Source organism: Muntiacus reevesi, chromosome 1, assembly GCF_963930625.1.
Source record: "Muntiacus reevesi chromosome 1, mMunRee1.1, whole genome shotgun sequence".
Taxonomy (NCBI): Eukaryota; Metazoa; Chordata; class Mammalia; order Artiodactyla; family Cervidae; genus Muntiacus; species Muntiacus reevesi.
This window is the reverse complement of record NC_089249.1, coordinates 140,186,721-140,200,184: the sequence shown is the minus strand read 5'-3', so window position 1 is coordinate 140,200,184 and position 13,464 is coordinate 140,186,721. Positions and strand designations below refer to the sequence as shown.

The 13,464-nt window shown below is 37.3% G+C and overlaps 1 protein-coding gene across 1 annotated transcript in view; it reads left to right on the top strand.

The window, feature by feature from the left end:
- The window catches only part of CACHD1 (cache domain containing 1), a 232,012-nt gene that overhangs the window by 119,939 nt on the left and 98,609 nt on the right, over positions 1–13,464 (top strand). The window contains exon 3 of the mRNA XM_065911617.1: positions 4,645–4,793. Within this exon, the coding sequence (XP_065767689.1) occupies positions 4,645–4,793 (149 nt within the window). The remainder of the gene's footprint in view (positions 1–4,644; positions 4,794–13,464) is intronic.

The following is a 13,464-nucleotide window of genomic DNA, read 5'->3' as shown; positions in this document are numbered from 1 at the left end:
TGTTAGTGGAAGTTCTGTTCCTCAGATTGTGTGATTTTAAAATTTAAGCTACTGTATCAGCTTTTCTTAAGTTTGGTTTGTCTAGGGCACCATAGCTGAGCAGGTGAGTACACGGGTTTTATAGACCAGACAGTTCTGAGTTTTAAATGAGGGAGTGAAGTCTTTTATTTTGTGGTTCATTAATATAAAATGTCAGTACTTACATTGCGGGGTCCCTGTGCCTAGTATATGGTAAGTACCACTTCAGTTCAGTTCAGTTCATTTCAATCACTCAATCGTGTCCGACTCTTTGCAACCCCATGAATCGCAACACGCCAGGCATCCCTGTCCATCACCAACACCTGGAGTCCACCCAAACCCATGTCCACTGAGTCAGTGATGCCATCCAGCAAACTCATTCTCTGTCATCCCCTTCTCCTCCTCCCCTCAATCTTTCCCATCATCAGGGTCTCTCCAAATGAGTCAGTTCTTGGCATCAGGTGGCCAAAGTATTGGAGTTTCAGCTTCAACGTCAGTCCTTCCAGTGAACACTCGGGACTCATTTCCTTTGGGATGGACTGGTTGGATCTCCTCACAGTCCGAGGGACTCTCAAGAGACCACAGTTCAAAAGCATCAATTCTTCGGCGCTCAGCTTTCTTTATAGTCCAACTCTCACATCCATACATGACCACTGGAAAAACATAGCCTTGACTAGACGGACCTTTGTTGTATGGCAGTTATCATGATTTTCTGGAGAACGTTGAAATCTCTGCAACAGATTTATAATTTAAAGGCTATTGTCTTGATGATGCTGATGATTTCGACACAATGCTTCTCTCTGAGCAGCTTTGCTTAGCACAGCTTGAACACATTTATCTTATGAAGGAATTCCGCCTATCCTGGGTGTTCTGGTTACTTGTTGCCTCGTAAGAACCCTCTCACCCCACCCACGCTTAGTGACATAGACAACGTTCTTCATGCCTACGGATTCAATGGTTCAGGCATTGCAAGGCTGGTGCATCTCTGTTCCACAATGCCTAGGACTCCATCAGGCGAAGGCCAGGGGCTAGAATTACCCAGAGACTTCTTGATGCATATCTGGAGCCAGGCTGAGATGACTTGAAGACTAGCTTAGCTAGAGCTGCCAAGCAAATACTTAACTGTGGCCTCTCCATGTGTCTTGGACTTCTTACAGCAGGGTGGTTGAGAGCGTTCCAAGAGAGACAGGCAGAAGCTGTGTGGCACATTTATCTTTATCACCTAGCCTTGCAAGTTAAATAGTGTCTCTTTTTCTGTGCTCTACTGGTAGAAGCCATCATAAGCCTACCCAGATTCAAGCAGGAGGAGTAGAGGGACCTTCACTCCTCAATGGAGAGCAAACTTTTTTATAAAATTACTCGAGTTATGGCTTAATCTTAGATGTGTTAGATCATCTGACTTCTATTAATACCTACAGCAAAGCAAGTCATGCAGTCTGTATTCCATCTACTTAACTCTGCCATTGCATAATAAAAGCAGCCAGAAATGATAGGTGAACAAATTATTGTGTTTCGATGAAACTTTATCACTGAGTTTCAAATTTCATATAATTACTAAGTATCACAAAATATTTTTTTAAAATTTCATTTAAAAATGTAAGAGTCATTCTTAGCTTTTTACAAATCATGAGCCAGATTAGAATATCATGATGAGCTGGGTCTGACTTTTTTAAAGTTAGAATTCTCTAAATGTGTAGAAGGGACACTTGGTTACTTCTCAAGTATTTGTTTGTATGTTTGAATGTGTGTGAGAGAAAGACAGAAATGTTTGCATTTTTTTCTTCATTTTGGAAGTGAATTTGTGACGATGTTATTTGGAATTTCAGTCCTTTGAAGCACACTTTATTCTGTTACAGAAGATTTGTTCCCAAGGGCAGTGAAGAACTACACTTGTAGGTGGGAAATTAGTGATATTTATTTTCAAATTTTATCTTTAAGTTAAGATAGAATTTGTTCTTAATGGAGATTCAGAAATACATGTTTATTTTTGAAGTAAGTATCCCATGTTTTTAAAGAGGTTGTGATCCTTAGACCAAAAGATAAGGTTGATGATTCTCTGGGATAATTTTTTTGTAAGTGCAAATTATTTATTTTTAGATTTAATGAACATATAATTGCATTTCAATAAATATAACAAATATATTGCATAGAAAAATGGCCATAAAATCTTGGTAAACTGTTTACTTAACATATGTGTATGGGTGATTAATATAGACAGTCATTATTCATAGTTTTTTCCTTCAGTTATAACTGAACAAAAAGTTACATGTAAAAAAAGCTTATACATTTTGTGCACATTTTGAATCAACACCATGCAAATCAATATTCATTAACTATTTTTGTCTGCCATCAATGTTAGGCGGTGTAGTAGTTGATGAAAATACAGATGAACAAAACATATGTAGTGCCTGCCCTTACAGAGCATGCAGTCTAATGGGGTAACCAGATGTCAAACAAATGATAGCATAAGGGGAGAGTGCAGAGCGCTATAAGAATATACATTAGGTTTTTAAGCTTGAACTGTTACAGGGCTTCCCTGGTGGCTCAGTGGTAAAGAATTGGCCTGTATGCGGGAGACCCAGGTTCAACTGCTGGGTAGCGAAGATCCCCTGGAGGAGGAAATGGCAACCCACTCCAGTATTCTTGCCTGGGAAATCCCATGGACAAAGGAGCCTGGCAGGCTACAACTGTGGGGTCACAGAGAGTCGGACACAAATGAGCAACTAACACTGTTGCTATCTCTCATCCTCAACTGCCCATTAAGTGTGAGAGTCTAGAAAAAAAGGCTGGATTAGTGCAAACTGCTGTTAAACCTAACAGCATATATCTGCTGATAATTAATGGTGTATCTCTGTATTTAGGCTACATTTTGAAGAACTATGGGCATATTTGATGGCTTCTTTCATGTTACTTTGGGAAAGGAAAACCAAAGAATGAAATAGAAGTATGTAAATGTTGAAATATTTTACACTTTTTTTCCTCCTTAAGGTATCCTTTTGAATGGATGGAAAACTAACCTAGAAGAACAGTTTGTGACCTATTGGCTGGATTACAAATTGGGCTAATTATCTTTTATTTTTCTCTACATTAGGTTTTTCAAGTGGGGCATTGTTGATTTCTGGGGACACATAATTCCTGGTTACCAGGAGTTGTTCTGTGCATCACAGGACATCTAGGAGGATCCTGGCCTCCACTCACCATACGCCAGTATCATTCTCCACCGAATTATAACAACCAAAATTGTCTCCAAACTTTGCCCAGTGCCCCCCCCCGAGAGGCAAAATCACCAGTGGTCTCCGTTAAGTTGGGACATTTAAAACCATGTCTGCACATTTTGTTACAAAGACCTCAACAAGAATTACGTTGTTTTTTTTTTTTTTTAATTAGTGAAAATTCTTTAACTCAGGGAGTCGAATTACAGGTGGGCATGTTAGTTTTTAAAACACACAGTTCCTCCTTTGAAAATGCTGAAATGAATTTGAGCAACCTATTATCATATTAAACATTACACTTGTACTCTTTTTCTGGTGTCTGGACATTTTCTAAACTTTATAGTGTGTACAATATTTAACAAGGTTGAGAACCTCAGTTATTTAATTGAAACTCTGAAAGTGCCCAAGTGTCACTGGTACAAAATCAAAATTTAAAAGCAACTTGAAAGGAATAAAAAGATATTCTGATTTGGCTCCATGTTCTCAGCTTGTAAGCTACTGGATTGTGTGCAATGCATGACCCAAAGGAGATGATTAGTTCTCCTCTAGTGTGCTGGTAATGAATAGCTCTACAAAACCAATTAGCTATAATTCTATCAGTCATTTCATTTGGGTAACATTTTGTTTAAGGGGAAGAAAAACAACACTGTTTTCCTTGGAGATCTGTAATTAAGCTGTGATATTTGGTGGGGACAATTGAGGAAAAAGCAGTATGCTTAGCAATTTGCTTTTGCTATTCCCATATGAAAGTGTATTATGATGTAGTGTTCTGTTCACAGCTGTTAAGAAAGACATTTGCCCATGTTAAAGGTATAACAGACCAAATACAAGTCCATTTCTAACTATATATGTTGTATTTTGTATGGATGTCTGCACTGTACAACTTCAGAGATTCTCCATTCACATGGAAGGCTGTGAATGGTGCCCCCTGGAGTTGTGTAACAGAAAATACTGATTATCATTTCCTTTCATGTATTTTCCTCCTCAAAAATCTGTGTGAATCCAGAACTATGAATAGTGGCATTTTTTTCTTTCAGTCACTATTTTGCTCTGTGACTTCTAACACCCACTGCCATGTCAACAATAATATCAACAGGCTGTTTTCTCCACCCAGGGCGTTTTTATGGATCAGTATTGTTCTATCTGAATTTGAACACATGAGTAGTTCTTAGTGTATCTTTATCTATTATAAGATGGAAGTTATTATTTTACCACAGATTAAGTATCCTTCTGTGACTTTTGGGTATTTTGCAATTTTTATTTAACTTTACATAATGAAATAAGATATGAATATGTTTTTGTTTTACCAGAAGTTTAATATAGGCAGCTTGTGACAAAAGTTAATGTATAGTTAAAAGTACAGTTGGTTACTGTCCTGGTCTTTTGATTTATTTTGCTTACTCTTATCCCACAGCTAGCCAAAAAAATCCGAGAGAAGTTCAACCGTTACTTGGATGTGGTGAACCGGAATAAGCAAGTTGTAGAAGCATCCTACACAGCTCATCTGACCTCTCCCCTAACTGCGATTCAAGACTGCTGTACTATCCCACCTTCCATGATGGAGTAAGGCTTGGAATTTTTTGTTGTTTAAGCCAGGAATTGAACTGCCTTCCATTCATATTTAAAATACCTATTTGTTTATTGCAAAATGTGCTCCTATCTTAAATAAGCCCTTTACTTTTATAGACAAGTAATTTTTAAAGAAGTGTGACTATATCCAGGAAATTCCTGGATCATCCCTGCTCACCTTTTTCCTCAAGCTGGAGTCTAGGTTCAGAAATATCAAATATTGTCCAGAGTTGACTAAGTCTAGAAACTTGCAAACATTTTTTCATGTGTTAACTAGTGGGTCATGAATAAGATAGTCTCACTGATTGAGCTGATTTGCCTAATTTAAGGGAATGCCTTTTATCTTTGACACATGAGTAGCAAAAATTGCCACTTCATCCTTTTTACTGTCCTTAAAACTACCAAGGTAGATGTGGCTTCAGATAATATTGAAGCAGAATGGTTGAGGATATTTTTATTGGCATAGTGATATTTGTGTTTGGTTGAGGATATTTTATTGATTGGCATATGTGTGTGTAGTTGCTCAGTTGTGTCTGACACTTTACAACCCCATAGACTGTAGCCCACCAGGCTTCTCTCCCCATGAAATTCTCCAGGCATGAACACTGGAGTGGGTAGTCATTCCCTTCTCCAGGGGATCTTCCCAACCCAAGGATCAAACCAGGGTCTCCTATATTGCATGCAGATTCTTTACCATCTGAGCCACCAGGGAAGCCCTTCATTAGCATAGTAATATTTATATCTGGAGAGGTATAGGGTTGTATGATGCTGGAAATTGTTTGTATAGAAAAGAACACTTATTTCGAGGTACAAAGATTTTGACTTGGTCTCTAATTAGCTGTGTAGCCATAATCTAGTTACTTAATGTTCTGTTTTTATATGCAGTTTTCTATCAGTGGATAATAATCTTCATTATACCAAGTTAGAATCGGCTATTTAGAATAACTAAAAGAAGTTAACATACTCTAAAATTATGAGTGTAAAAGTTACCATATCTAGTATGTATCACTCTTCTTTTTGCATAATAAGTGCTCTTAAAGCTATGCAAAGGATGGAAACAACACAATTCTTTTTTAGTTAAATGATGCTTTGCTTCCTACAAAGAAATTTTTACTTATTATATTTTCTTGGTGGGCTATGTGGGTAACCGAGCATCCTCAGATCATTTTATTTCTCCATCTGTGTGATGCTAAGATGAGACTTTGTCTCTGGCTTACCTGTGTGCAACCTAGAGAGGCTCATACTCGCTGTTGACTAACCTAAGCAGAAGGAATGTACATTTTGGAGTGAGACTCCCCAGATATGAATCTTAACTCTAGGAGTTGGTATTCAGGTGGTCTCAGATAGATGACAACTTTAACTGAGCCTTTCTTCATCCCTAGAATGGAAATAATAACAGATATTTCACAGGATGTTGTGAACGTTTTTTGAAATCATATAAGAAAGTACTTTGCAAATTGTAATGTTCTGAGCAAATATATACTTTCCTATCATAGTGACCATTTCATTTTTTATTATGTTTGATCAAAGAAGATTTCTTTTTTTATATTCAGGGCATCAGTAACTTAATGTTTTCAACAATTTGCCTCTAATCTAAAAATAAAATAAGAGTCCATTGGGCTTTAAACCAAAGAAAAAAGTCATTTCCTGACTGAGAAAAAAAAAGATAGGATTGTAAGGGAGAAGTCCTTACAGCTAGAATTACACTTAAAACACTGGTTCTCCACTAAGATGATTTCCACTGCCCTTCATCCCCAGGGAGATTTGGCAGCATCTGGAAACATTGTCAGTTGTCACAGTTGGAAGGTGGAAATGGTTGCTGTTAGTGAGGAGAGGCCAGGGATGCTGTAAACATCCTACAATGCACGGGACAGTCCTCCAAAGACTTACCTGACTCTAAATGTCAGTAGTGCAGAAATTGCCTCAAAAGATGGGAGAGCTTCATGAAATTTCTAAGTGGAACATGGCTCTAGGTGAAACAAAAAGCTTGAATTGACTGGTGTCTACCTGTAAATCTACCCCGTATGTCACCTTTCCATTTTTTTCCCACCTCATGAATTTCTGTTAATGTTTCAATAAGCAGTGTAACCATTTGTCTCACTCCATAGCTTCCTATAACCCGTTTCCCCCCGCCTCCCTCTTTACCTTTGCCCCGGAGGAATTCATTGCTTCCTCATCTTTGTTCCCATAGTGAGTTTTCGTCACATTTATTACAGTGCAGAACTGAATGGATCACATGTTGTTAGTAGGTATGCCTCCCCTGCTGTTCTGGGCACGGATTCCAGCTCAGCCGTTTTCATCCCAGTGCCTCTCAATTGTGTTTGATTACTATGTGCTGGAATCTGAAATGACTTGAATATGGGGATGAGTCAGGGGTGAGAAATTAAGCTATTATTGGGTGGGACCAAATACTGAACATAATTAAATAGTGAGGGCAAACTGTGACACAGCAGAGAGGTGCTGTGGTTTCTCAAAGCAGAGAAGTATACCAGATGGATGGCTTCACAAAGGATTCTGTGTGCAACTTGGGGAACTCCTTTTCTGTCCAGTGGTTAGGACTCCACACTTCCATTTCCAGGGCCACAGGTTTGACCCCTGCTAAGGAAACTAAGACCCCTGCAAGCTGCATGGAATGGGGAAAAGAGGTGTCCCTCTTAGATCTAGGGATTATCATACTAAAATAAAGTAAGTTAGAGAAAGACAAATACTACACAATAGCACTTACACATGGAATCTAAAAACATGGTACAAATGAATTTATTTATAAAACAAATACACTCACAGTCATAGAAGACAAACTTATGGTTACCAAAGGGGAATGGGAGAAAGGGATAAACTGGGAGTATGGGATTAAGAGATGCTACCATGTATAAAATAAACAACAAGAATTTACTGTATAGCATAGTACCTTGTAATAGCCTGTATAATGGAAAAGAATCACAAAAAAAGACACATATCTGAATCACTTTGTACACTTGAAACTAACACAGTATTGTGAATCAGCTATACTTCAATTTTCTTTTTTTTTAAAATGTGCATCTTGTTTGATCTAGTCATTTGGAGGAGTATTTCAAGGGATAACGATATGTTTGTAAAGATAAATTTGTTTAAAAAGTCATTGTAGAGCCATTTAGAATAGAGAATATTGTAAATATTCTAAATTTATATTTATAGATTAGTTAAGGAAATTATATCCCATTCATAAAAGTGATAACTTTAGATGTAACCATACCATAGAAGAGAATTTTCTGCTTTGTGAAAATGGCGATACATGCTTATACACATGTATACTTTGAAGGTTTAGAAAGACTTACATCAGAATGTTTTGGGGTAAAGACAGTGATTTACATTTTGAATATGCTGAGATAAGGGTTGAAGTCTGAAATGCAGGTCACCCAGACGTTAGGCAATAACCAGTGATCTGCCTTTAAGTGAATATAATAAAATATTATAAAGTGTAGTTTCTGCCCTCCAGGAATCCCTCATTTAGTTCAGTTTGACATCTAAGAGACTTGAATTACACTCCTGATATGCTGGGTAAGCAGGTTAGCCCTCCTCTAAATGCTGAACTTGTGATGAATGCAGAATGGAAAGCCTGTGGAGCTGCAATGCAGTCTTCTCTCCTCACTAGGAGTAGTTGACAGAGCCAAGAACTGCCATTTGGGGTGAATCTTGTACAACCAGAGCAGTTCTCATGATAAAGCTGAGCAATCAGAAGATATATGGATGACAAAAAAACATGTTCCCTCTAGCGACATCTTAAACAAAGATCTGATCACAACTGTCTGCAGCTGAAAATGGCAAGTGACAACTACCCTTCTTTTAGACAGAGTCTTCTTGGCTTAGCAAAAGCCTCTCTTACCAAGGAATGTATGTAGGAATTTCTGCAGTGAACACTGAGCTGATGCTTTTCTAGCCATTGACTAATCACAAAGACTTATTAAAATTAAAAGGGCCTTCTTACCTTTTTAATGAAGGTTCAAATATGGGAAGAGTTAATAGTAAGTTACTGCTGTAAACCAGGGTAGGAATCCTTAGTTGCCCCTTTTCCAGTTTCTCATAAAACGCTTTAATCTGCATTTTCCAACTGTTGTGTTACCCTACTGAGGACATTTTCAGTTCTCTTTCTTATATTTCAATCCTTCTGAAAAAGTCTACATTTTGAATCTCAAGGCGTTCATGTTGGAATTAAATGCAGATAGGAAGAACTAACAGTCTTGGGAAGCAATTTAAGAACATGACTAAAAACAGTTTATATTATCCTCTATGTCATGATAATGTTTTTTCTCTTATGGAAATAACATAAAATTTCTTTTTTAAATAAATACACATAAATTTTAAAATGCATTAATTTAAATGAAAATATTAAGTGAACGTAATCTTAAAGATGATTGACATAATAACTACTGAAGTTAATGAGAACTGTACTGAAGATTGTTGAGAAAAATCCATCTAAATTGTAAGATTTTACCATTCTATAAGGCAAACTCTTTATACCCATGAACTGGCCACATGCATATATGATAATATTGCCATTACAATAAATATAAGCAACTGGACTTGAAAAAAGGGATTGTTAGTTTTACATCTGGATCTCAGCATTCAAAAAACTAAGATCATGGCATGCAATCCCATCACTTCATGACAAATAGGTGGGGAAACAGTGGAAGCAGGCAGATTTAATTTTCTTGGGCTCCAAATCACTGCAGATGGTGACTGTAGCCATGAAATTAGAAGACACATACTCCTTGAAAGAAAACATATGAGAAACCTAGACAGTGTATTAGAAAGCAGACACATCACTTTGCTGGCAAGGTCCATCTAGTCAAAGCTATGGTTTTTCCAGTAGTCATGTATGGATGTGAGAGTTGGACCATAAAGAAAGATGAGCTCTAAAGAATTGATGTTTTCGAACTGGTGCTGGAGGAGACTCTGACAGAGGACGAGATGGTTGGATGGCAACACTGACTCAACGGACATGACTTTGAGCAAACTCCAGGGGACAGTGAAAAACAGGGAAGCCTGGCGTGATACAGTTCATGGGGTTGCAAAGAGTCAGACATAAACAACATTCTTAAATATTTAGGCCCTGTAAACATTTTTAAAAATGTAACACTGACCCAAGAGTACTTGAGGTATTTATTACTAACACTGTGTCTGTAGCCCATTGACCTTGCTTCTCCAATTTTATTAAAGACAAATTGGTTACCCGGTCAATATTTTTATGATTGATTTTTATCCAATTACTAATTTTTATTTTTTAGGCCTAGAATTTTATTTTTACTGATGTATAATCCATGTATGATTTTTGTCACTAAAACTTGATAATGGTTTTCCTTTTTTTTTCTTTTGACCACACCATGGGACACATGGGCTCTTAGTTCCCTGACAAGGATCAAAGCCATGCCCCCTGCAGTGGGGATGCAGAGTCTTAACCACTGGACCACCAGGAAGTCTGGAGATAATGCATATTTTTTTTTAAATGAGATAAAATGCCAAGTTCTGAAGAGAGAGAATATTCTCTTATAGAATATTCTGCAGAATACACCCTGAAGGTTATACTATGATGACTACAGACAGAACCTGCAAAGCAGCAGAAAATTGATTTTTCAGATGATTTTGATACTTTCCTTCTTAGACTGGTCAACTTTTCTTACTCAGGAGTCCTGGAAATTAATTATTTTGTACAGATTCCTGTACAGTGATTTGATATTCCATCAATATTTATTGAAGGAATGATCTGAAGAATTAATATTTTCTAATGCTGGAGGGTGAGGGGGAAACATGCTATGACTTAATCTACAGCAAACTCATTTTCAATGGTATCACTGTAACAACATAATTTTGAGAATGAGTTTATTTACTCATATAATTTAATTAACAGCTCCCTTTGTGTTTTAGAGGGTTAAGTGATGAGGACCCATAAGATCCTGGGCTCCTTTGCAAAGATTACACAGATGCACAAACACATCATAATGCTCATAACTATATCTCACCTACAGATGTGTTTTCCTTGGCCCCACAGGATGTTTTAAAGATTTTTTAATTTAAGTTTTTTAATTTGTTGGCAACATTTTAACTTTGGGGAAATTACCAAATTTCTGTTCTCTCTAAATTCAGAAGATCTGACACTGGTGAGTCCACATTCCCCTGGGCAATAGTCAGCTCCTGTGAAGAGCAGCTCCCTTTGAAGACAGGGTCTGTATTCTCCCCTTCACCACAGTCTCCACTACTCCCTATTGCTTCACACCCAACCCATTCCCCTAACTTTCATGACTTACTTGGCCCACATTAGCATGTGATTTTGCAACTCCCAATCTGAGAAAACTATATAATGTTAATAAATTTTATAAATGTCTTATCCATGTGCATTCCCTGATATGCCATCTTAAACATACATGTTTGTTCTGTCACATTTATATATAGTCAGTTTTTACATATACCAAAAATATCTATTTTTGAAACCAGAGATGGGAATGTGCTGCGCACATCTGAAGCTGTTGTTTAGTCAACTAACCCTTGATTTTTTTTTATAAGCCCGTCAATAATCTTGTCTTCGACATCTTTTAATTCCATTTTTCTCCTCCTCCCTTCCTCAATTTCTTCTGTAGGTGTTCCTGTCTGGTGGTGTTCTTATTTTTTATTTTCAATGTCTTTATTTAAGAAGACTGGATGAGTGCAATGGGTAAACCAGGGAGGAAACACTGGGAAGATGAATTCAGATTTTTATTTTTTGTGTCTCCAAGAAGTCAGTTCTCTTATCCTCACTCAGTTAATGTTGGCTAACTGAATAGTTATTGTGGGAATAGGCATTAAGGCATTTGTATGTTCATATTTTAAGTTCTTCAAGTATTGTTGACATCATGGGAACCAGAAATAAGTTACTCAGAGAGTTATTTTTAATTTTGATGATTAACATGTTGACTTAGATTGTTCAGATTCCTGTATTACTCTCCTTAGGATCCTCTAGGGACTTCAGAGCATCAGATCACAGTTTATGATTGCTTTTATTTATTTATTTTTTATTGAAGGATAATTGCTTTACAGAATTTTGTTGTGTTCTGTCAAGCCTGAACATGAATCAGCCATAGGTGTACATATATCCCCTCCCTTTTGAACCTCCCTCCCATCTCCCTCCCCATCCCTCCCCTCTAGGTTGATACAGAGCCCCTGTTTGAGTTTCCTGAGCCATACAGCAAATTCCCATTGGCTATCTATTTTACATATGGTAATGTAAGTTTCCATGTTACTCTCTCATCCCCTCTCCCCACATCCATAAGTCTATTCTCTATGTCTGTTTCTCCATTGCTGCCTTGTAAGTAAATTCTTCAGTACCATTTTTCTAGATTCTGTATATATGCATTAGAATACGATATTTATCGTTCTCTTTCTGACTTATTTCACTCTGTATGATAGGTTCTAGGTTCATCCACTTCATTAGAACTGACTCAAAGATATTCCTTTTTATGGCTGAGTAATATTCCATTGTGTATATGTACCACAACTTCTTTATCCATTCATCTGTTGTGGACATCTAGGTTACTTCCATATTCGAGCTATTGTAAATAGTGCTACAGTAAACAATGGGATACATGTGTCTTTTTCAGTTTTGGTTTCCTCAGGGTATATGCCTAGGAGCGGAATTCCTGGGTCATGTGGTGGTTTTATTCCTAGTTTTTTAAGGAATCTCCATATCGTCTTCCATTTGTTTTTTTTAAACTGAACTGAAACATGAGCTTTGTTTCATTTTTAAAAGGAGGTGAGCCTCTTTTTTTTCATTTTTAAATCAATTTAGTCTCTACCATGGTAGCAAAGAATATCTTAAGTGGTAAAGATATTTTCCCTTTCATTTTCAATTCAGCTGAGATATAGATCATATCAAAAGAATATGGTCTTAAGACCAGATGTCCATCTCCTCTACCTATTTGCTCTGTGAGCTTAGAAAACTCACCTAACCTTTTCAGTCCTTAGTTTCATCAACTGTAAGCTAAGCAGTTTGAACTATACTCCAGAGCCAATGCTCAAGGTTCATTATGGACAACTTTTCCTGATGCCCAAATTTGTAAATTCTAGATCTTCATGCTTTTGAGAGCTATCTGGGGAGGCGTGGTGGGAAAGATGATATTATGCAACAGGACCTACAAAGGTTACATTACTCACTCATTAATTTAAAAAAATAAACATTTATGTAGATCAGGAAGCAACCGTTAGTACTAGACATGGAACAAAAGACTGGTTCCAAATAGGAAAAGGAGTACGTCAAGACTGTATATCGTCACCCTGCTTATTTAACTTACATACAGAGTACATCATGAGAAATGCTGGAGTGGATGAAGCACAAGCTGGAATCAAGATTGCCGGGAGAAATATCAGTAACCTCAGATATGCGGATGACACCACCCTTGTGGCAGAAAGCAAAGAACTAAAGAGCCTCTTGATGAAAGTGAAAGAGGAGAGTGAAAAAGTTGGCTTAAAGCTCAACATTCAGAAAACTAAGATCATGGCATCCAGTCCCATCACTTCATGGCAAATAGATGGGGAAACAGTGGAAACAGTGTCAGACTTTATTTTTCTGGGCTCCAAAGTCACTGCAGATGGTGACTGCAGCCAAGAAATTAAAAGACGCTTACTCCTTGGAAGGAAAGTTATGACCAACCTAGATGGC